General features: G+C 49.8%; 1 protein-coding gene across 5 annotated transcripts in view; it reads right to left on the bottom strand.

Moving 5' to 3' along the window:
* Positions 1–21145, bottom strand: part of SYT17 (synaptotagmin 17) — an 86304-nt gene that overhangs the window by 58893 nt on the left and 6266 nt on the right. For all 5 annotated transcript variants that reach the window (XM_044233033.1, XM_044233035.1, XM_044233036.1 and 2 more), the window contains 2 exons: positions 16005–16153; positions 12299–12918 (listed from right to left, as the gene is read on the bottom strand). In XM_044233033.1, the coding sequence (XP_044088968.1) occupies positions 12299–12918; positions 16005–16153 (769 nt within the window). The remainder of the gene's footprint in view (positions 1–12298; positions 12919–16004; positions 16154–21145) is intronic.

The following is a 21145-nucleotide window of genomic DNA, read 5'->3' on the forward strand; positions in this document are numbered from 1 at the left end:
CATCCTATTGAACGAGTCAAGGCTGACAGCAGCTCAGGGTAAGTTAAAGAGAAATGCTCATTAAAAAACTGACATTTGCTTTGTCCAGGGCTTTTTGCCCGTTAAAGTATCTGGCGGTGAGCGATCTCAAGATCCAATATGCAGTCAGGAGGGGCTGGCGGTGTGTGTCACTTCTGGCAGTTTCCAGGTTCTGGGCCCAATCAACACATAACTCTGGGTGTCTGAAGTCATCACCGGTTTTTCCTTCTAAAAAATGTCCTAAAATTCTTTCTATCTCTATCTGCCTGAGACACGGTAAGGTCAAAGTAGCATCTACTGAAACACAAATCAGAACCTCTGGCCCATTCCTCATGGCCTCTGCCTTACTTGCTTCCCAATGTCTCCTTCCTCTTTTCGGTTTCCTTCTTCCTCCTTCCCCGCACAGGAGCTTCCAGACAGTCCTTACCCGGTGTATATTATATGCCAGCGGCTTATAATAAGCCCCTGATCTTGGTTTATCAAGATGGAATATAGTGGAGTAGAATGGCTAACAGCTGGACAGCCTGCGTGCAAATCCCAGGCCTGTGGCCTTGGGCATGTTACTTAATGCATGCCTCAGTTTCCCCATCTATAAAATGGGATGGTAACCATTGCTAATACAATAGAAATGCTTAGCCCCATGCCTGACACAGTGAGTACTAGGTCAGAGTCAGCCCTCTCTATTGTTATCCTCACATCACATCACTGCCCCAACTTCCTATGCTGTAAGCATTGCCTTGTTATCCCTAACTGACAGGTGAGGAGTGGGGCTCAAATTCACACAGCTGGTAAAGGGTGAGGCCGGGACCTTCACCAGGTCCCAACTCCTTTAGTCTAACTCTGAAGCTAATCCCCTTTACACAACAATATGTATTCAATTCAGAAAACATCTGATGAGTTCCTTCCCCGTGCCAGAAGCACCGAGAATACACAGAAGCAGAAGCTGATGTTACGGAGAGTCTGGCCAAGTCTTAAGCTGTACATCAACCGGACACGGAGGGGGACATCCCCTGCTGCACCCAGAACTGGCTGCCTGGGCCCACAGCTGGGAACAAGGGACAGGCACTAAGGAGCAGACAGCTGGTGGGGCCTAGCACCTCGCTCTGGGATTTCTAAAACGCAGAGACCATGTCCCGTAATATTCCAAACCATCCCTGTTCCCTGCCTCTGTGAGCAGAAGAGGAGACAGTGGCTGAGTGGGGAAAGCTGAGGGCTGTCCCCGCCCACCCACCCCAAAGCCGAGAGAGATTCACTTGCAGAGATCACACGCCCCGAAAGGAAGGGGAGACCAGCACCTTCTTCTCTACAGGCATCTGTTTAACCCGGGGTCTTACCCGTCTGCTTTTCAGCATTCTGACCGGATGAGAGGAGGAATGGAGAGAAGTGGCAAGCAGAGGGAAGGGAGAGCACAGATCTTGTCCTTGGAGCCCTCACAAGAGTGAGTGTGGGGACGCAGAAGGTGGCACCCGCCCGCGGGCCTGACCACATCCCTGCCAGAGACCGAGCTCCCTACTGCCAGTCCTACCTCTCCCCATCATGAGGAGTCTCTGTGGCCACCAGAGTCCTCCCTCTCCATGTCCATGAAACAGGCTGCAGGAGCCCAGGGAATTGAGGGTTTCTGGAAGCAGCCCTCAGCCTCCACCTGCAGGGAGCTGATGAGTAAAAGCTCGGGCGCCATCACCCCTGTACTGAGTGTCCAGGCGGATCACGACCCAGGTGCCCAGAGTGGTAAACTGCCCTATAACACATCCTTTAGTACAGGTCTCACCCTCCCGCTTCCCCTCTGGTTCTTCTTGGCATCACCCTGAAATAACAATACTTGCACTCAAATCTTGATCTCAGGTGCTTCGAGGAGAGCGCAGCCTAGGTCAGAGACCACTTGCCCAGGGCCAATGTGCCCTCTGATTGGGACCCATCCTTGAGAGCACCTCCCCCAGGGAAGGAAGCCCAACAGCGAAGAACCATGAGGTACTCTCCTCTACTTCCAGGAACTTCCAAAGACTTGACATTCGCCCGCTACCAGGGCCCTGCCTACTCAGCTTCTTCAGTTGGGGAGGTTGGCCAGGAAAGCGTTAGCCAGGGAAGTGGCAACAAAGAAAGAACGAACCGCAACCATGGCAGCTAAGTAAGAAGACATTCACCCTTCCTTCGCCCAAACCACGCTCACTCCCACTGCAAGGCTCCTGAGCAGTGGCCACCGGCCAGAATATGGATGTGGAACCACACGGTAGAAGAAGAACCAACCTTCTTCCATCATGTGGGCAAGGGCAGGACTCAAGGAAGGACGGGCTCCTGAGAATCCTCCCTGGGACTTCCAGAACTCACAGAAGAGAGGACCTCTCCTCCCCCACGTATGTCCTGGTTGGTGGAAGGGAAGCCTGGGCCAACTTGCGGCCACTTTGCTCCTGTGCACAGGAAGGGTCTTCCTGAGAAGAAAGACGACGGAGGAAGGCCGAGTGGAGGAACACGGCAGCTGAGAAAGATTCCCAAGGCATAACCTGAACCCCCCCAGACCCAATGGCACTGGAAAGCCCACGTGACCACAAGCCTTCCTCTTTGGCCAAAGCTAGCTTGAGATGGGTTCTGTCCAGTTTAACCAAGATTCCTGATATAAATAGACATTTTGAGGGCCACACAAGGAAAGTAAATCTCTTTATCTCAAGGTTATGCAATTTTTTTTTCAATTCCTCAATCAAAAAAACAGCAATCCCACACTGACATTTGTCTTGGTTCCCAAATCAGACTGTCCTGTGGACATTTTAAAAAATCCAGTCAGGGACGCCTGGGTGGCTCAGTTGGTTAAGCAACTGCCTTTGGCTCAGGTCATGATCCTGGAGTCCTGGGATCGAGTCCCACACTGGGCTCCCTGCTCAGCAGGGAGTCTGCGTCTCCCGATGACCTCTCTCCTCTCATGCTCTCTCTCTCTCTCTCAAATAAATAAATAAAATCTTAAAAAAAAAAAAAATCCAGTCAGTTTGGTGCTGCTGAGGAAAGCCATGCGCACGCCCCTTGAACTCTGAAGGCTCTGTTCAACAACACGTTCCAAGCAAACACAGAATTCCTTCTAAGATAACTCCAAAGGGGGAAGGAAGCAAGGCACATATTCATATAGAAATGTGGCTATACTTATGAAAAATGCAGTGCTACCCCCCTTGACTTACATAGGCTAGATCAATTTACAAAGTCATTGGCCAGGGCTTTCTCCTCAATAGATGATGTACGGGTGCAGGCTTAGACTCAGGCTCAGGTTCCATTTCCCATTCCAACTGTGCAACCATGGGTTAAGTACCTTAACCTCTCTGAGCCTCAGGGTCCCCCATCTATGAAATGCAAGTGTCATTACCATTGACCTGGTGGGGTAATGTAAGTGTTGCACACCGCCTAGGTTCTAGGATGTTTGAGGACCCAGAACATATTTACTGCTAAATGTAAATCGTTCAGTCTTACTTGGCAAAGGCAATATACACAGACTTCGCTTCCTAAGCCACGGGGCCCCGAGTGCTAGGCATCAAAAACTGAAAACACGTTCCTTCAGTCAGAGCAAATCTCAGGTGAAAGCAATTTTCAGAAACATAAATATCCAGCATTCCTGTGTGCAAATGTCACTTTTGACGTAACACATTTTCTTCTTCTGCGTGCAAGTCAAACACTGCTCCTCAGTGGAAAATCTGGCTTTGTAATAAAGGACACTACACGCCGTGCAACGCAGAATTATCCTCTAAGAACTTTAAAGAGCATTCCAACCTGAGTCTTCTCCTTCCCAAATGGCCCCATCAAACATAATCCTGATGGCAGCCAACGTTGGCCACGCAGCTCATTCAACCACAAGGGCCAGCCAGTGGCAGAGCCACGCTTCTGAGCCACATGTCCGGCTAGGACGGCTAGCCCTTCCTACTTCCCTCTGGCCACTCAGCATCGCTCAGCATGAGGACGCCAGCCCAGCTGCACCAGAATCTCCCCGCACATTCGCTGAGGTGTGATTCATCCAGGACTCAGGACTTGGAATCAGTGAGGCCAAAGTCTGGGAGCCTCTGCCCCTTGTGAAAAGACGAGAACAGCCAGCATGACAGCAGAATCCCCACTCTGTCAGGCAGCCTTGTTTACAGCGCCCCCAAAGCTGGCATTGAACATCTAAGGGCTGGTCCTGTGCCTTCTAACCGTCTCTCCACCTGGCCCCTCATGCACCTGTACCTCACACCAGGTCTAGGACATCGCCTCCTGCCTCTAAGACTACAGCAAATCCCTCCTAACTGGTGCCTCTGTTTTCTTCTCTCTTTGCACTCCAACATGTTATTATAAGAACTGTCAGATCCAGAAAAGCTGAAAGATCTGTACAGTTCCCTCCTTTATACACATCACCTAGCTTCTGCAATGCAGCTATTAATAATTCTACATTAATATTTTAAAGCCATGTTATACTTGCCTTATGGTGCATCTAATGATCTTTTTCTTTTTTTTTTTTAAGATTCATTTTTTTATTTGAGGTGGGGGAGAGGCAGAGGGAGAGAGAAAGTCTCAAGCAGGCTCCCCGCTGAGCACAGAGCCCGATGTGGGGGCTCAATCTCCCTACCCTGAGATCATGACCTGAGCCAAACTCAAGAGTTGGCCTCTTAACTGACTGAGTCACCCAGGCGACCCTCCAAAGATCTTTTTTGGAAGACATCTTAAAATAGGTTACAGACATTGGTAGACTTCCCCCTGAAGCCTTAGCAGGCATGTCAGTAGCCTGAGCTCAATGCATCTTTTTTTTTTTTTTTTTTTTTGAGCTCAATGCATCTTTACAGCATCCTGCCCCCCTGCAAATAACATTTATACCCAACAAGATGCACAAACCTTACATGTACCTGATGAGTTTGACAAATGCATAACCTGTGTACCAAAGGCTTGTCAAGATGCAGAACATCACTAATCGTCCAGAAATGCCCCTCCTGCTCCCTTCCACTCAATCCCCTCCCCTACTGTCCCCTTCCCACAGCCACTGTTCTGATTTTTTTCACCACAGATTAGTTTTGCTGGTTCTCAAACTTGATAAAAATGCAGCCGTATGTATGTGTTCTCTTGGGCCTGGCTTCTGCTTAGCATGATGGTTGCTCAGAAACATGTTCTACTTGGCATAATGTTAGTGACATTCACCCATGTTATTGTGTGTATCCCAGTACTTTGTTCCTTCTTATTTCCGAATAATGCTCCATTAAAGGAATATACCTTGGCTTGTTATCCTTCATCCTGTTGATGGGACACCTGGCTGCTTCCAGTTTGGGGACCTATGACAGGAGAAGGTACTGTGAATACCTCAGTGTGATTTTTTTGTGTCGACATAATGTGATCTCTTTTCGGCAAATACTTAGGCGTGGCAATGCTGGATCATGGAGGTAGATAAATGTTCAGTTTCAAAAGAACTACTATCACATTATACCCCTTTGCTGTCTGAGAGTTCCGGCTGCTCCACGTCCTCATCGACATTTGGTGTTGTCAGTCTTTGTAGCTTTTAGATATTCCAGGAGGTGGGTGTGTAATGATATTTCACTGTGGTTTGAATCTGCAGTTCTCTGACTGGCTAACAATGCCAAGCACCTCTCCATGCGCTTAGAGACCATCTGTATGTATCTTCTTTTGTGCAGTGTCTGTTCAAAATTGTTGCCCATTTCAAAATTGGGATTTTTTTTTCTTGAGAAGGAGAAAGAGAGTGCAAGCAACAGGGAGGGGAAAAGGGAAAGAGAGAGAATCTTAAGCAGGTTCCATGCCTAGCACAGAGCCTGATGAGCGGTTCGACCTCAAAACCCTGAGAATCATGACCTGAGCAAAAAGCAAGAGTCAGATGCTTAACCCACTGAGCCACCCAGGCACGTTTCTTTCTTTCTTTCTTTTTTTTAATTCTTGGGTCATTGCTGTTCTTTATATATTTGGGATGTAAGTATGCTGTCCCCCAATGATTTCTCTCCAGGGTAGCCTGACAGGGTCACCTGTCCTTCTCAAAACCCCAGGGCTTGCCATCATACTTACGAATAAAACTAAAGTCTTCACCTATACCTTTAAGACTGATGTGAAGTGACCTTTTACACCAATTCAACTTCATCCCCTATCATGCTTTCCCCCTCACTCTACTCTAGTCACCAAGATGCCAAACCAACTCCTGCCTCAGTGCCTTTGCACTTCCCAAAGTCACTATTTGGAATGTTCTTCCTCCAGACATCCTCCAGGCTCATGCCCTCACTCCATCTAGCTCTCTACTTAAATTCATCTCCTCGCCCATTTAAAATAGCTTCCTCGGGGCGCCTGGGTGGCTCAGTGGGTTAAGCCGCTGCCTTCGGCTCAGGTCATGATCTCAGGGTCCTGGGATCGAGTCCCGCATCGGGCTCTCCGCTCAGCAGGGAGCCTGCTTCCCTCTCTCTCTCTGCCTGCCTCTCCGTCTACTTGTGATTTCTCTCTGTCAAATAAATAAATAAAATCTTTAAAAAATAAAAATAAAATAAATAAAATAAAATAGCTTCCTCACCCTCACCCCCCAGCCGTCCCTCTCCAGCCCCTCATTCTACTTTGCTGACTCTCTTAGCAATGACAGTGAAACCCGGCATTATTTGTTAAATCGTTTATTCGCTACAAGTCTCCCTCCACCGGAATGTAAACTCCACGAGGGCAGGGACTTTTGGCTTGTGGGAGAGAACCAGCACAAGGCCGTGGTTATGGCACACCATTTTTTACGTCAAACAGTCTCAGTCCTACCACTTAGCAGCACAGACAAATTATTTCCCTCTCCCCAGTTCCCACATTTGTAAAATGGACCCTTGTTAGGATAAACTACTTGGGCCATGTACATCATTTAGAGCGGCACAGACACCAACTTACGGCTCTATCACAAGTCCCAGACCCTAGAACACAAAAAGCACCTGACAAATACAGAATGCATAACTGAATAATTTATACTGGCACACTATTTTTATTGTCGATTTACTGGGTCAAAATCATTATCATTCTCCCTCAGTTCAAGGGACTTTCACTTCCAAAAAGTCCTTTCTCCTGAGAAGAGCTCACATCCGTGCAAATGCACGGTAAGGGACACAAAGTCATAGGTACTAGGTCTCTGCTCGGCACAGGCAAACCAGTACCCACAGGTTATGTTACTCTAGCCACAAACCAGAACAAGAACTCTGCTCCCTCCTAATGTTCTGGGAGGTTCTGCTATGTCTATGCGGCATCTACTCTCCCCACCGCCTTGCCCATCCTTCCCAAAGCCACAGGATCTCACGAGAAAATAAACTGCCTTCATCCTGGGTAGGTTTCTGGCTCAAAAAAGGATTGAAGAAATACGTATTCACCCATATTCATCACAGTATTATTTACAGTATTATTATATACTGTAGTATAGGGCATATTAACATCTAATAATAGCTATCCCGTTTGTTACATAATAATATGTCAAAATATATGTTGCAATATCTACTACAGTATCACAAAGTTCCTCACAAGAAGCAGAAGGTGGAAGTGTCCACTGAGGGATGAATGAATGAGCAAACAAAACGCGGTATACATACAGAACGGGGCATTACGCAACCTTCAAAAGGAAGGTCGTTCGGACACATGCTGTGACACAGATGAACTCTGAGGACATTATGTCACAGAAAGACAAATGCTGTATGACTCCACGTATAGGAGGCACCTAGAGTCAGATTCATAGAAACACAAGGAATGGTGACTACCGGGCGCTGGCAGCAACAGGGGACGGGGAGCTATTGTTTAATAGGTATAAAGTTTCCATTCTGACCATGAAAAGAGTTCTGCAGACAGATGGCGGTGATTGTTGTATAATGCTGTGAATATACTTAATACCACTGAAATGTGCACTTAAAATTGGCTAAGCTGTTGCACTGTAATGTTAACTAGCTAGAATTTAAGTAAGAATTTTTTAAAAATGGGTAAGCTGGTAAATTTTGTTATGTGTGTTTTGTCATAATTACTAATTTTTTTTTTTTTTTTTAAAGAAAGAGTAGAGGGATGCCTGGGTGGCTCCGTCAGTTAAGCATCTACCTTTGGCCAAGGTCATGATCCCAAGGTCGTGGGATCCAGCCCCGCTTAGGGCTCCCTGCTTAGCAGGAAGCCTGCTTTTCCCTCTCCCTCCGCCCCTCCCCTCCACTCATGCTCTGTCAAATAAATAAATAAATTCTTTAAAAAAAAAAAAAAAGTAAAGTCTACAAAGATTTCACATTCAATGGCCACAGTGTTGTTCCGCTGCCGTCCACTTAGATGAGCAGAATTTCTCTCAGCGGTGAGAGTAACTTCACACCTGTTCGATCACCCCATATGCTTTCTATTTCTCTGCCCTCATTTTCATTATCTCCTAGCCAAACCTTATCAACGAGACCAAAAAACTGACAGAAGCTCCATTAGCCGCTACTGTCCTGAAGGCCAAGATCAAAAGATGCAATGTTCAAAGTCACGAAACAGCTGGGACGTTCTGCCGCGAGCCAGACTATGCCTACACGCCGGCCTCACCCGCCACCGCTCCCGTGGGTTCTCCAAGGCACTGACATGCAGAACTCAGCCCTAATAGCCACACTGATCCCACACCGGCGAGGCAGGCTGAAAACAAGAAACTGCCAAGCTCTGCTTTCCACCCCCAGACACGGCTGCATCTATCCCTCCCATTCAGTGCTCGCTCGGGGGAAGGCAGACCCTGGCCTGCCAGGAAAACCAGCATCAACATCCAGTGGCCTCCAGGGCACGGTGTGAGGATTTTGTTTTCTGTCTCCAAGGCAGGCCTCCTTTGCACAGTATGGATTTTGGTTCAGAACTAGTATCTCCTTTTCTACGTTTGGGATGAAAACACACTTACCTGGATGTCTGCTCCTAACACCCTCCGCCCCTGGCTCTCCCTGCTTCCCAGCGACTGTTTCTCCTGGAAAAAACGCTCCCCAGCCTTCGGGGACCAGCCCTGCCCTCATCTTGCCTGCATAGCAGACCCTGTTGCTGTCCTTGAACCTCCATTTCCCCTTCTTCCACTGTGGGCTTTCTCCCTCTGGCACTACGGACGCTTTGGGCTAGAACATTCTTCGTGGTAGGGGCTGTCCCGTGCACCGCAGGTGCTCAGCGGCATCCTGGACCTCCACCCACCAAACCCACAATGCTTCCCAGCACCGTCTACCATCCTGAGAGCAAGACTGGCCGTGGCTCAGAACCACCATTCTGCAGGACAGCAGCTGCAGGCAGGCCCGGGGCCACCCCCCTGAAAATCAGATTTCCCTGTCGGGTCCCAGCCAAAGTCTGACTGAGGTGGGAGTACCAATGACTGGCTCCCAGTCTGAAGGAGGAAGCGCCCTGCAGCACCATCCTGCGATCCACAGTCCGGCTCCCCACCCACAATCAGGGCGAGGCTAAGCCCACATCCTCCCTGGGCCATCACCCTTCCCGAGACTGCTTCCCTCCCCCCTCCCCTGCAGGGCATTGTCCTAGGTCCTGTTGTGGGTTCAATATACCCCCCAAAAGACATGTTATCATCCTCACTCCCATCAGTCCAGAATGTGACCTGACTTGGAAATACGGTGGTCGCAGATGTGATTATTTGAAATGCGAACATAATGGGGTAGGGTGGGCCCCTCATCCTATAGGACCGATGTCCTTGTGAGACAGAGACGCACACAAAGAAGGTCACGTGACGACAGAGGCGAGATTTGAGTGATGCACCTATAAGCCCAGGGACGCCAAGGATGGCCAGCAACCATCAGAAGCCAGAAAGTGGCAAAGAAAGATTCTCCCCTATAGGTTTCAGAGGGAGCATGGCCTTGATCTTGGGAGATAATGAATTTCTATAGTTTTAAGCCTCTAATTTGTGACATTCTATCACAGCAGCCCTACAAACGAGTCCATACCCAAACCCTTATCTCGAGCTCTGCTTCCAGGGAACCCAAACCTCGGACAACTGGCCTTTCTACTCACAGGGTGTAATTTCCAGAGCCAGCCCACGAAGGGAGAGGGGAGTCCACTCTTCCCTCAGCCAGCTTCCATGAGCCTTTCTTAGAGCGAGATGCAAGGAGGGAAGGAGGGAGAGTGGCAGGTAAGAGAAAGAAACTCACTTTGGGGAATCCTTCCTTCCCTCCATCCTTCATTCATTCAACAAAGATTACTGAGCGCTACCTGCCACATGCCAGGCACTGTTCTAGGCACAGGACATGGAGAAGTGGACAGAAACGATAAAAATCTGTCCTCGTGGGGTTTGCATACTAGCAGGGGAGACATACCAGAGAATGTATGACGACGGGAAGGGGCCAGGGAGGGCCTTAGGTGGGGGCCACCAGGCCAGCTGAGCGAAGCGGCAGATGCCACCTCTGGTGTCAGCTACACCGTCCCAAAGTCCTGCTGGGGCATGGTATCAACTCGGGCAGACAGCTGTCCCTGAGGCTGTGTGAGCGCACCTGACCAGCAGCCAAAGGGCCATTCTGGCCCAACGACCCACTGTGGCCTTTCCCTCCTTCCCTGTGTTCTCCTCACCCCCTCACTCCTGCTTCCTGGGATCACCTCCTAAATAAACCACCTGCACCCAGGGCCTTGTCTTGGCCTCGGATTTCGGGAGAATCAAACTAGGGCAGATGGGCCAGGCCCCGCTGACTGAGACTCTAACACTTCACACTACAGCCAAGGCAAGGTGTGCGGGTGGTCCAGATCCTCTGGGTGTCCAGGGTGTCCACTTGAATGTGTACAATCGAGCTTGGCCACACAGAGTCGATGTGGTCCAGTGGGTCTCCCTCTTTCAAATTTCTTAATGGTTGGAAACCCAGTGAGAAGGCTACACAGAAAGCTCCACTATGTTCTGGTCATGTGATGGGAAGGAGGACATGGGATTACAGCAAACACTGGTAACACCTGGACCACCCCGTCCCCATCCCGATCGCTTCAGTGCATGTGGGCCCAAATGCGGCTGCCAGCTCTCGTACTTTTTTCTTTTCTTTTCTTTTTTTTTTTTTTTGCATCTGTGGATATCAAAGTTCTCTTTATCCACCAGTGTAACAGGTCAGAAATGCCAGGGAAGAAGCGTCTCCATCCCCCACAGCCCTCATTCAATGGCTGATAGGAACTGGCGTATAAACACCCCAGCTCCCCCGTCCCCCAGGTGGAAAGACTCGTAGGCATGTGTCTAACACTGGCTTCTCCCTTCCCTAGCTCGTTTTGGCTCCATTCACCCACAGCGGTGGCCGGCCAGGTAATAACACACGTTATGTGACTGTCCCACTCCTTCCTGGTGTGTCCTCTGATGTCACCTCCCTGATAAATTATTTCCCTTGCCTTGGGACTTTCTCCTTCTTGGGGGATCCAAATGAAGAGAAGGATAAATCTATCTTTGAATGGAAACACACACACACACACACACACAGTAGAGCAACCCCTCTGGTCCCCACGTTTAAAGCCTGTCCTTGGGTGTGATGCTGGCTCATCAAATCCCTGACCAGGAGAGCTCAGCTCTGAAAAGCACCTTGGTATGTCAGACCTAATGTAATCCTGCCTGCGTTACACATGACTGTCACTCTCGGCGTGAATGGATGACACTGGCCTCCAACCGGCTGGGTCTTTTCCTTCCCTGGGGTGCCCACCTCCTCCTTCCGCCCCCACGGAGTGCACTGTCATCCTCCAGTCCACAGAATGCCCAAGCGAGGGACGCTCCCAGCCCACTGGGGACAGAGCCTGGTCCGTGGGTGGCTTCCCCAGCAGCCAACTGCCTGTCTGTGGGCTGGTCGGGGGAAAGAAGCCAATCTCACAATTTGCCTGAAACACATCCATTTATCATCCTGTTCTTCAGCCCTCATTTTATTTTTCCCAAATCAATTTCTGAAAGTCAAAATGACTGATGGCTTCATACCCTGGACCATCATTCTCCTTATTAAATAACCCGGCATCGACAACAAAAACCTCTCGGGGTGGTGATGGTTACGTGAATCTGTGCATGTGATAAAACTCCATGGAACTACATAAACACACACACACGCGCGCACACACAGTGGTGCGTGTAAAACTCTGCAAAAATCCAATAAGGTCCGGAGCATCGTGGCCAGCGTCACTTTGCTGGCATTGCTGACACACTCTGGTTGTGTAAGATTTGTGACCAGGGCTGCTGGGTGACAAGAACATAAGAACTCCCCATGGCGTCTGCGACAGCTTGTAAGTCAAAACTTATTTCAAAATTGAAAGTTTTTTTAAAATGCAAAGGCGATTTAAAGAACGAAATAAAAATCAGCTTTAAAAAAAATATATATATATATCTCCCAGCAAATAAGACCGCCAACCTGCCCCTTACCTGAGAACTGGGGACCAGCGCCTTCCACCAGTGCCCGCCTTTCACCAGGTCAACCTCGCACAGGGGCACGGACACCTTCCCAATGACACAGTGGCGGGAGAACTTATCAAAATCCACCACGGTCAGCAGCAGGGTCCTCCTCTGCGCTTCTAGGAAGGGGATCTCGAAGGTGTAACGCTCCTCAAACACGGGTTTCTGGGTCTTGCGTTTGACCCCCGTCTGCTTCGAGTTCTTCTGGTCCGGCAGGAGACAGATCTTGACGTAGGGGTTTGAGTGCGCCGTGTCCTGGCGCGAGCCGTCGTGGCAGATGGGGGGCGGCAGGTCCCTGGCCTCGATCACCCTCACGGTCAGGCGGTTGTACGGCAGGTCGTACTGGGTGCTGAAATGCAACATGCCCAGCTGGTACTTGGACAAGATCTCCTCATCGGTCAGGAAGTCCACGTCGTCGCTGCTGGAGTCGAGGGAGTACAGCTGAGGCTCGAACTTTCTGAAATAGTCGTCCGGGGTATAGGTCCGTCTGAGCACCGAGGGCTGGATGGGCTCCTTTTTGGCGCTGAGCACCCCAAACTCGATAGGCTTAATATCAATGAGCGGGGAGCTGGGCCGTCTGGATTCAAGACCTAAACAGCCGCCAGAAAGAACAATGAACACCGCCACATGTGGGCCCGAACCACATGCGGCTTCATGAGACTGGCAACACTTCCTAGATCCTCACGCTGTTCACCCTGTTTCCTAAGGCTCTTCGCCACCTGCCCTCCATACCTCGAGATCCTCTTACCGATTCTGAGACGCAACACGGCGGCATGACCGTCCCCATCACAACCAGCCACTGTTCTCAACGCACTGACATATCAAGTCACCGATCTCTACAAGACAGAGATCCCTATCTCTAGGAGCAGCGATCCCTCCTCAATAGGTGAGGAAACAGAAACTCAAAGTAACTCTCCAGAAGTGACGTAGGTAGTAAAGAGGCAGAACCAGGAGTCAAGCCCAGCTTGTCTGGCCCCTGAGTCTTGAGGCTAACCGTGACCCTATACTGCCTCCACTTCCAGAGAGTGGACTCTGCAGCCAGACTTCCTGGGACTTGGGTTTCCCATCTGTAAAATGGACTCAGTCATGGCACCTGCTTCAGAGGATGGTGATTCGTGGAGCCAACACATGGAAAGGGCACGGCACAGAACGTGCCCAGTAAGAGTTTACTAAACGACAAGTTACTGTACTTCTTCAAGGATCACATTTGGACTTTCCCATTCATGGGGCACCTCTCCCCTTCCCCTCAACCAGCAGACTTCATGGCTCCCAAGTCCGTCATTCGAATCTTTGCTCACCCCTCGATTCTAGTAATGAGCTCATGGAATTAAAAGAAAGAAAGAAAGAGGGGCGCCTGGGTGGCTCAGTGGGTTAAGCCGCTGCCTTCGGCTCAGGTCATGATCTCAGGGTCCTGGGATCGAGTCCCGCATCGGGCTCTCTGCTCAGCAGGGAGCCTGCTTCCTCCTCTCTCTCTCTGCCTGCTTCTCTGCCTACTTGTGATTTCTCTCTGTCAAATAAATAAATAAAATCTTTAAAAAAAAAAAAAGAAAGAAAGAACAATTATTTAACTGAGGGACAACTAACACACAAAAATGCAGTGCATATGAGCTCAGAGGGAAGTACGTACCCATGAAGCCATTGCCACACTCCGTGCTACAGACATACCCATCACCTCCCAAAGTGTTCTCCTGCCTTCTTTATGGAATTTTTCTAGGGATAAGGACCCTTAACACAAGATCAAGTCTCTTAGTAAAACGTTAAGTATACAACACTGTTAACTTAGGCACCATGCCGTCCAGCAGATTTCTAGAACTTACTTATCTTGTGTAATGGAAACCAACACTGCCCCAGGTCCCGATCCCTGCAGAACCCGGTAACTACACTTTCCTCTCTGCCCCTATGAGCTTGACCACTAGATTGTACACATAAAGCAGGGTCATGTAGCATTCGTCCTTTCACAACATTCTTATTAAGTACCCCAACACCTGTCCTGTCTGCTAACATCATGAGACGTTGGTCTGATGCATGGTTGGTACTCTGGTAACTCCTAAATGGAAATCGTCTGTGTACAGAGCTGGGCAGGAGACCTAGGAATCATCTAGACGGGTTCTATCCAAGACATATATAATGGGGTTCAGAAAGACAAACGACATAGGTAACGTAAAACCGTCTCATTTGTAAGAGGGCAAAGAAACGGGTGACATGAATGTTAATACGTTCAACATCTTATCAAAACGAATACATTGTAATGAGACAGTTTAAATTCTCTCGTGTTTCCTGGCTTCAGAATCGTGGGTATTTAACACATAGAGCGTGTCTCCACGGGGCTTAGCCCCATTTAAATGCTCACCAGTGACATGTGGCTGGAGGTCGCTGGACTGGACGGCGCAGGTCGAGAACAGGCCTCTTGTTTTACAGATGGAAAGACCAAGGCCGAGAGGAGCCTCAGGTCCCCTGTTTCACTCTTTCAAGCCCTTGAACTTTTCTCTACTTCCTCCCCACCACATACCCCCGGGAAAGATCCGACACGAATATTTCGAGTGCATTTACTTTATGAATTGTAAGCTTTTCCCCCTCTGTTGGGTGAACTGCAGACAGCTGAACGAGAGAGGAGAGATACTTTCGGGGAGTGAAAGGAGGCTGGGAGCCTCTGGGCTTCATCCTCTTCCCTCTTCCTCACCCAAATCATCCCAACTTGTCAAACACAGATGCTGTACATCCGAGGGGACCAACTGGGTGGGGGGGGAGGGCGTGTCTGTGGACCCTATCTGACCCTGAGATACATTCTGTCTGGGTTTAAAGCTGAAGAAGTTTCATATAAAAACCGAGATTGCCAGTTTCTCCTCAGAAAGGGCAGGCACTACGGAGCCCACGGTCTCGTTCGCACGCCAAGAATGAGTCGCAGCTGTCCCTTTCAGTCGGGGGTAGCTTCCCAAAGGGGCCACAGTTCCCACCCTGCCCTGGCAACTGAGGCCAAGTCAGCTGCCACTTGTCACTGCGTTCGAACAATCCTCATCTCTGCTCAACCCTTTGCAAGTCACTCACTGACACGACCCGCCTGGCCCTGAAAGTTACTCGAATTTGCGCCCTTTGGGGTCTGAAATGATACACGCGGCCCACGTCAATCAACTGAGCCAACTTGGTGAAACTTGTGATCAGTAAAAAGAAAAACTGATCAAAGTAAGTGCTTCTGGGGCGCCTGGGTGGCTCCGTGGGTTAAAGCCTCTGCCTTCGGTTCAGGTCATGGTCCCAGGGTCCTGGGATTGAGCCCCGCATCGGGCTCTCTGCTCAGCGGGGAACCTGCTTCCCTCTCTCTCTCTGCCTGCCTCTCTGCCTACTTGTGATCTCTGTCAAATAAATAAATAAAATCTTTAAAAAAAAAGTGCTTCTGACTGAACCCCGCAGAAATCAGGGGCAACGCACTCCTGTCACGTCGCCATTCTCCCTCCATCCTCTTGTCTCCCGGCCGCCGTCCCACTGGGCCCCTCTCCAGAGACAACCCTGTCCCTCCTCTTTCCTTGGGGATGCCACCAAGTGTCTGGGAAAGCCAGCTCTCTCCTTTGGTCCTGAGGGCTGGGCTAATGGGATTTTTAAATCCGGGGAACTCACATGGAAGGGGAACGGCACAGGACCCCGTGAGCCACGACCCCTAGGCAGTCACAGCAAAGACACTTACTTGAAATCCTCCGGGTCAGGCTGTACGTAGACTTAGATGTGTCTGAGGACGAGCATCTTCGATCTGGGGAATTGGTCCGTGGGGTCAGAGGGACTTCACTGCCCGTGTGGACGGAGTCCCCGTCCTTGTCACTGCTCCGGCTGGCCATCCTATAGGAATGAAAGAGGTCTCAATGGTGGTTAAAAATCCCCAGGGACTGGCATCTCTGTCCCTGGGAGGACAGCCCCATGATCAAACAGCTCTCAGATCCAGTGTCCACAACTTGCAGTAACACAAACTTGGATCAGTGTGGCAGGCCTAAACTCTCAGTAATGTCTTACTTTTTGCATAAAATGTGAAATGATATGAATAACTTCTGTCAAGAATGTGCATAATTTCCAGAGAGGACGGTGGGGAGGGATATGTACTTATTCAGGCTATTGCCACATGGGGGCGCCACGTTGGCTAAGTCAAGTCAAGACCTCTTGATGCTCAGTCTAGAAGGAACCACGGGGTTGCCTATTCTCGTCTGAACTTCTGCAAATGGCTTTTGGTGGAAATGGCCTGCTATTTCAATCCTGTGTCTATACTTTAACATCTTTAAAAGTAATCTACGGGGGCACCTGGGTGGCTCAGTCATTAAGCCTCTTCCTTTGGCTCAGGTCATGATCCCAGAGTCCTGGAACAAGCCCTGCATGGGTTTCCTGCTTTGCAAGAAGCCTGCTTCTCCCTCTCCCACTCTCCCTGCCTGTGTTCCCTCTCTAGCTATCTCTCTGTCAAATAAATAAATAAAATCTTTTAAAAAAATAAAGAAAATAGATAAAAGTATCCTATAACAGTGTCAACTCAAGAGTTCTCTGAGTCGAGGTTAAAGCTACAAAATGACCCTGAGAATCAATGACTTAAGAGCAACAATTTGATGGGAATAAATAGCTAAAAATGAGCAGCAGCCATGATCCAATGCGCTTCCAAGGAGGATGAAAAATACTAAAAGAAAAAGCACTGGGTCGGGGTTGGGGAGTTACAAGGTAGTAATTAAGAGCACAACCTCTTGGTGTGAACTCTGACTGGGTGACCTTGGGCAAGGCCCTTCCTTTCTCCGTGCCTCCATCTACCCATCTGTCAAATGGGAATAATAACAGTACCTACCTTAGATGGTTGCTCTCAACACTGTATGAGTTAGCACATATAAAATGCTTAGAATAGTCCTAAGTAATAGGTATGTGCTCAATACATTTTGGCTGGTATTATTACAATATTTAAGAGCCCCCAGTCACCAAAAAGGTAGGTGAGGATGCCATGGGGAGGGGAAGGGAAAGGAGGGTTAAAAAGGCGGCGGAGTGGCTGAGAGACTGATGCTGCTTTTGACCCGCCCCTAAGCTACCCTGGCTGTAGATGGATACCTTCTGAGACCGCACCCCCCACTCCCCCCCTCAGCTTGACATTTAAGCCTGTGCAGAAGCTAGTCTTGAAAAAATGCAAGTTTCCAATTCTAGGAGGTCTTCAGATACATCCTGTGCATGAAATGAGATGGATCTGATGTTCTCCCAAAGCAATATAAGGGTCACAGCCAGGACAAGACCGGGCATATGATGAGGTGAGGGGTGGGGGTGGGGGGCTGCAGAGGAATGCCCCGTCCTTGCTTGCCTCCCGCTCCCGGTCTGTAAGGGGTGCACGTAGCAGATGGAATGGCAGGCAGTGGGGGGGTGGGGCAGGGGAAGGCACAGAAATGCAGCCATACTGTATGCTTGATTCTTCTCTCGAAGGTGGAACCACCTCAGGCACCCCCAGCCACGTGCCTGTTTCCTGGAGGGCCGCTGCTGTAGGTCAGTGCGGCGGCCACCTCCACCTGTGAAGTCTCACCCAGTTTTCAAGGCTCAGCTGAAGGGCTGTGGCCCCTGAAGCCTCCGATGAGTCCTTTCAGACAACGACTGAGCCACCCCTGCTCCTCTGGACTCCCCGGGCTTCCCAGCCCTTCCCCCGGCACACTGAGCTGAGCCACGCTCTTCCCTCTGCCCAGAACACTCTTCCTGTCTCCATCTCCTGTCCGGTTCCTTCTCATCCTGAATCAGGTCTCAGCTTCAACAGCATCTCCTCGGAGAGGCCCCACCCTGTCCCTACCTATCGCCTCCCCCCCCCCAGCTCTTCCCTCCCTCTTCAACAACGCACGGAGCACACGGAATTCGTCTTTAGTTGTGGCTTATCTTCTGCGTCTGACACTAAATTCTGACTCAGTGTCGCTCGTTCCCCACAGCCGACCTTGCCCCAGTACAGCGTCTGGCACGTGTGGGGTCTTCCACATTTATTTCTCAGTAAATGAAGGAATGAATTCACCCTTCTTAGGATTCTTTTCTGATGTATCTTGTCTCAAAATGATCTGAGTGCATATCTTGCCGCCGCCCCCACCCCCCCACCCCCCCAACACCCCCCAACATCCCCCCCCCCCCCCCCCCCCCCGCCACCGCACAGCAGGGTACACTCCTTAATGGGGGCATCTGTACTTCCCTTGATTACAGGTACCAGGTGTTAGGCACCCAGTATGTGTCAGGCACTGTGCTAAATGCTCTGTCTGAACCACCTCATTAATCCTTAAAACAATCCAGAGTTTACTTGTTATTAAGAAGGTTTACCCCATTCACACATTGGCGGGGGGGCGGGGAGGGTGTGGGCGGGGGATGGGGTGGATAATTATTTTGCACTGTCCACTGTCACACTCCCAATGCAGTCCAGCAATACCAGCATGCCCCCAACTACTGAGCTGGGGCTCCCTTGTGAGACCTGTCAGAGCTACGGACATGATAGGTCCTCGATACGCGCTTGATGGACAAAGAAATGACCTGATGTTAGTTCACTCTTCAACGAGGGTCTTTCTGGCTTCGCTCCAAAAGCAGCCAGCCGGACTGTATACGGTTTTCCCGACCTTCACCAGCCCGGCCCTGCCAAGGAAAGCGGGGGGACCCAAATGACAGGAGCATGTGTGAAGATGAATGGTGTGGTGTGTTCCCCAAAATTCCACACACAAAGGACTAGCACATCTGTGACAGGCCGCCCCACGGAAAGGTATGTCCTGTGGTTCTTAGCTCAAATGTCACAGTAGGAACGGCACTGCAAAGCCTGTACACTTGACATTTCTACTCCCTGCCTGTTTGATAACATGCAACTGCCCACTTGGTAAATAAATCTGGGGAAAGCGCAAACTGCAAATCCACTTTTTGAATGATTTAACCCGCCTCCCCTTTACAGATTTCTCTTAACATTTTGCATTACGTTGAATGCCATAAATGTATACTGAGGTGCTACCCAGGATTTGATATTCATCCTAAGCACGGAAAGTCATGTACTGTTGTTCAGGCTCTAGACTGCAAAGTTCTAGGTGGTATTCATAAGGACCACCAGGTGAACGGGGCCTTCCGGAGTTGTGTGGTGTGTCGGCCCTGCCGGGAAGGTTCCTGCCGGGAAGGTTCCAGCCCTCTTCTCAGCCTGTGGCAAAACCAAAGCGTCTTCCCAGAGGGTCTCCACCCCTTGCCCCCAGAAGGAGTCCCCCACTTGCACAATGGGTCAGCAGCCAGGGGAAAGTGCAACTGTCCTCCAGCTCAGTGCTAGAACCTAGGCCATGCATCTGTAACACTCAACATCTGGGCATCTGCGGTAAACAGGTAGCTGACTGTGATTTTCAGGGTCCATCAGGATTCTGCACTGGCTCAGCGGCCAACTCAAATTCCTGATCTGGCATTCAAGACTCTACAGGACCTGAGCTTACAGGCTCATTTTCCATGATTTCCCCAACTCTTCCTGGGTGCTGTGGAGTTCGCCACCCTGGGTCTATTCCCTCTGTAACCGCTCTGGTTACAGCACCCAAACTGTCTATTACAAAAATCGGCAAACTATGGGGCCCAATCTGCTGCCTGACTTTGAAGTAAGACAGGAACACAGCCATGCCCGTTCAGTAACGCAAGGTCTATTGCCACTCCCACACTATGTCTAGGAGCGGTTGGGACAGACTAAGCCCGTTCTAGGAAAAGTTTGCCCGGCCCTGGTCTACAAGCTTGGTTCACGTGTGTCAGGGGGGATGGCCCTTTCCCTGGTTCCAGGGTGGTCCGACAACCCAGGCATGATCCGAGCACCACGTCCTCCAAGCAAAAGTGACTGGCTCAACTGATTTGGCACATGACCCAAATCAGACAAATGAGACAAATTCCTGCTGTTGAGAATGAAGCAAAGAAGCAAGCAAGCTTAAGAATGAAGCAAATATGGGGGTGCCTGGGTGGCTCAGTAGGTTAAGCATCTGACTCTTGATTTTGGCTCAGGTCATGATCTCAGGGTTGTGGAGACTGAGCCCTGCACTGGGCTCTAAGCTAGGCATGGAGACTGCTTAAGACTCTCTCTCCCTCTCCCTCTTCCCCTCCCCACTCCTCAAAAAAGAATGAGGCCAGTGTAGAAGAAACGGGGGTGGGGGGGGAGAAGAGGGCACAAATGCATGCCCGTGACAACATATGACCCCTGGCTCCAGCTATGCCTGAAGCCACTGTCCCTGGATTTTTCTCTATGAGACTATGCAAAACTGTCATAAAGGTGTACAGGGTGTGAATGCACAACTCTTGGGGGTGGCTGGACCTACGTACCTGCCTTATCCCCTCTACCACATTTAAAATCTCCTGAGCACAGTAATCAGACTCTATTGAGTCTCTGCATCCCACAGTGCCTGGCCCACAAAGCATACCAGAGACATAGTTACCGAAGAAACAGATTAAGTTTTCAACCAGATGACTGGCACTTTCTGCCTATAAGTTCAATTTCTGCCTACAGGTTCATCAGCTGGTCAATAACCATTTTTTGGAGTGAACAACACAGATAAAAACCATGCCCTCACTAAGCTGGCATCCTTCTGAGCACGGCTTTCAAGATACCAGATGCGCTGAGCCAACCTCAGCGACACAAGGCACTAGACAGTGGGAACGATCTCTCCATCATTCACCAAACATCTCAACTCCGTGTGTACCTGCAGGATTCAGGCTATATACCCCGTGACTAATGAAAGCATTGCTTAACACTGTCTTTACACCAGTTTAAAGAATCTCCATCCATACCTACAAATTCTGGAAAAAAAAAAAAAAAAAGAAATGAACACTTACTACTCTGTGAAGCATGTTATGTGCACACCT

Source organism: Neovison vison, chromosome 14 (assembly GCF_020171115.1).
Source record: "Neovison vison isolate M4711 chromosome 14, ASM_NN_V1, whole genome shotgun sequence".
NCBI lineage: Eukaryota > Metazoa > Chordata > Mammalia > Carnivora > Mustelidae > Neogale > Neogale vison.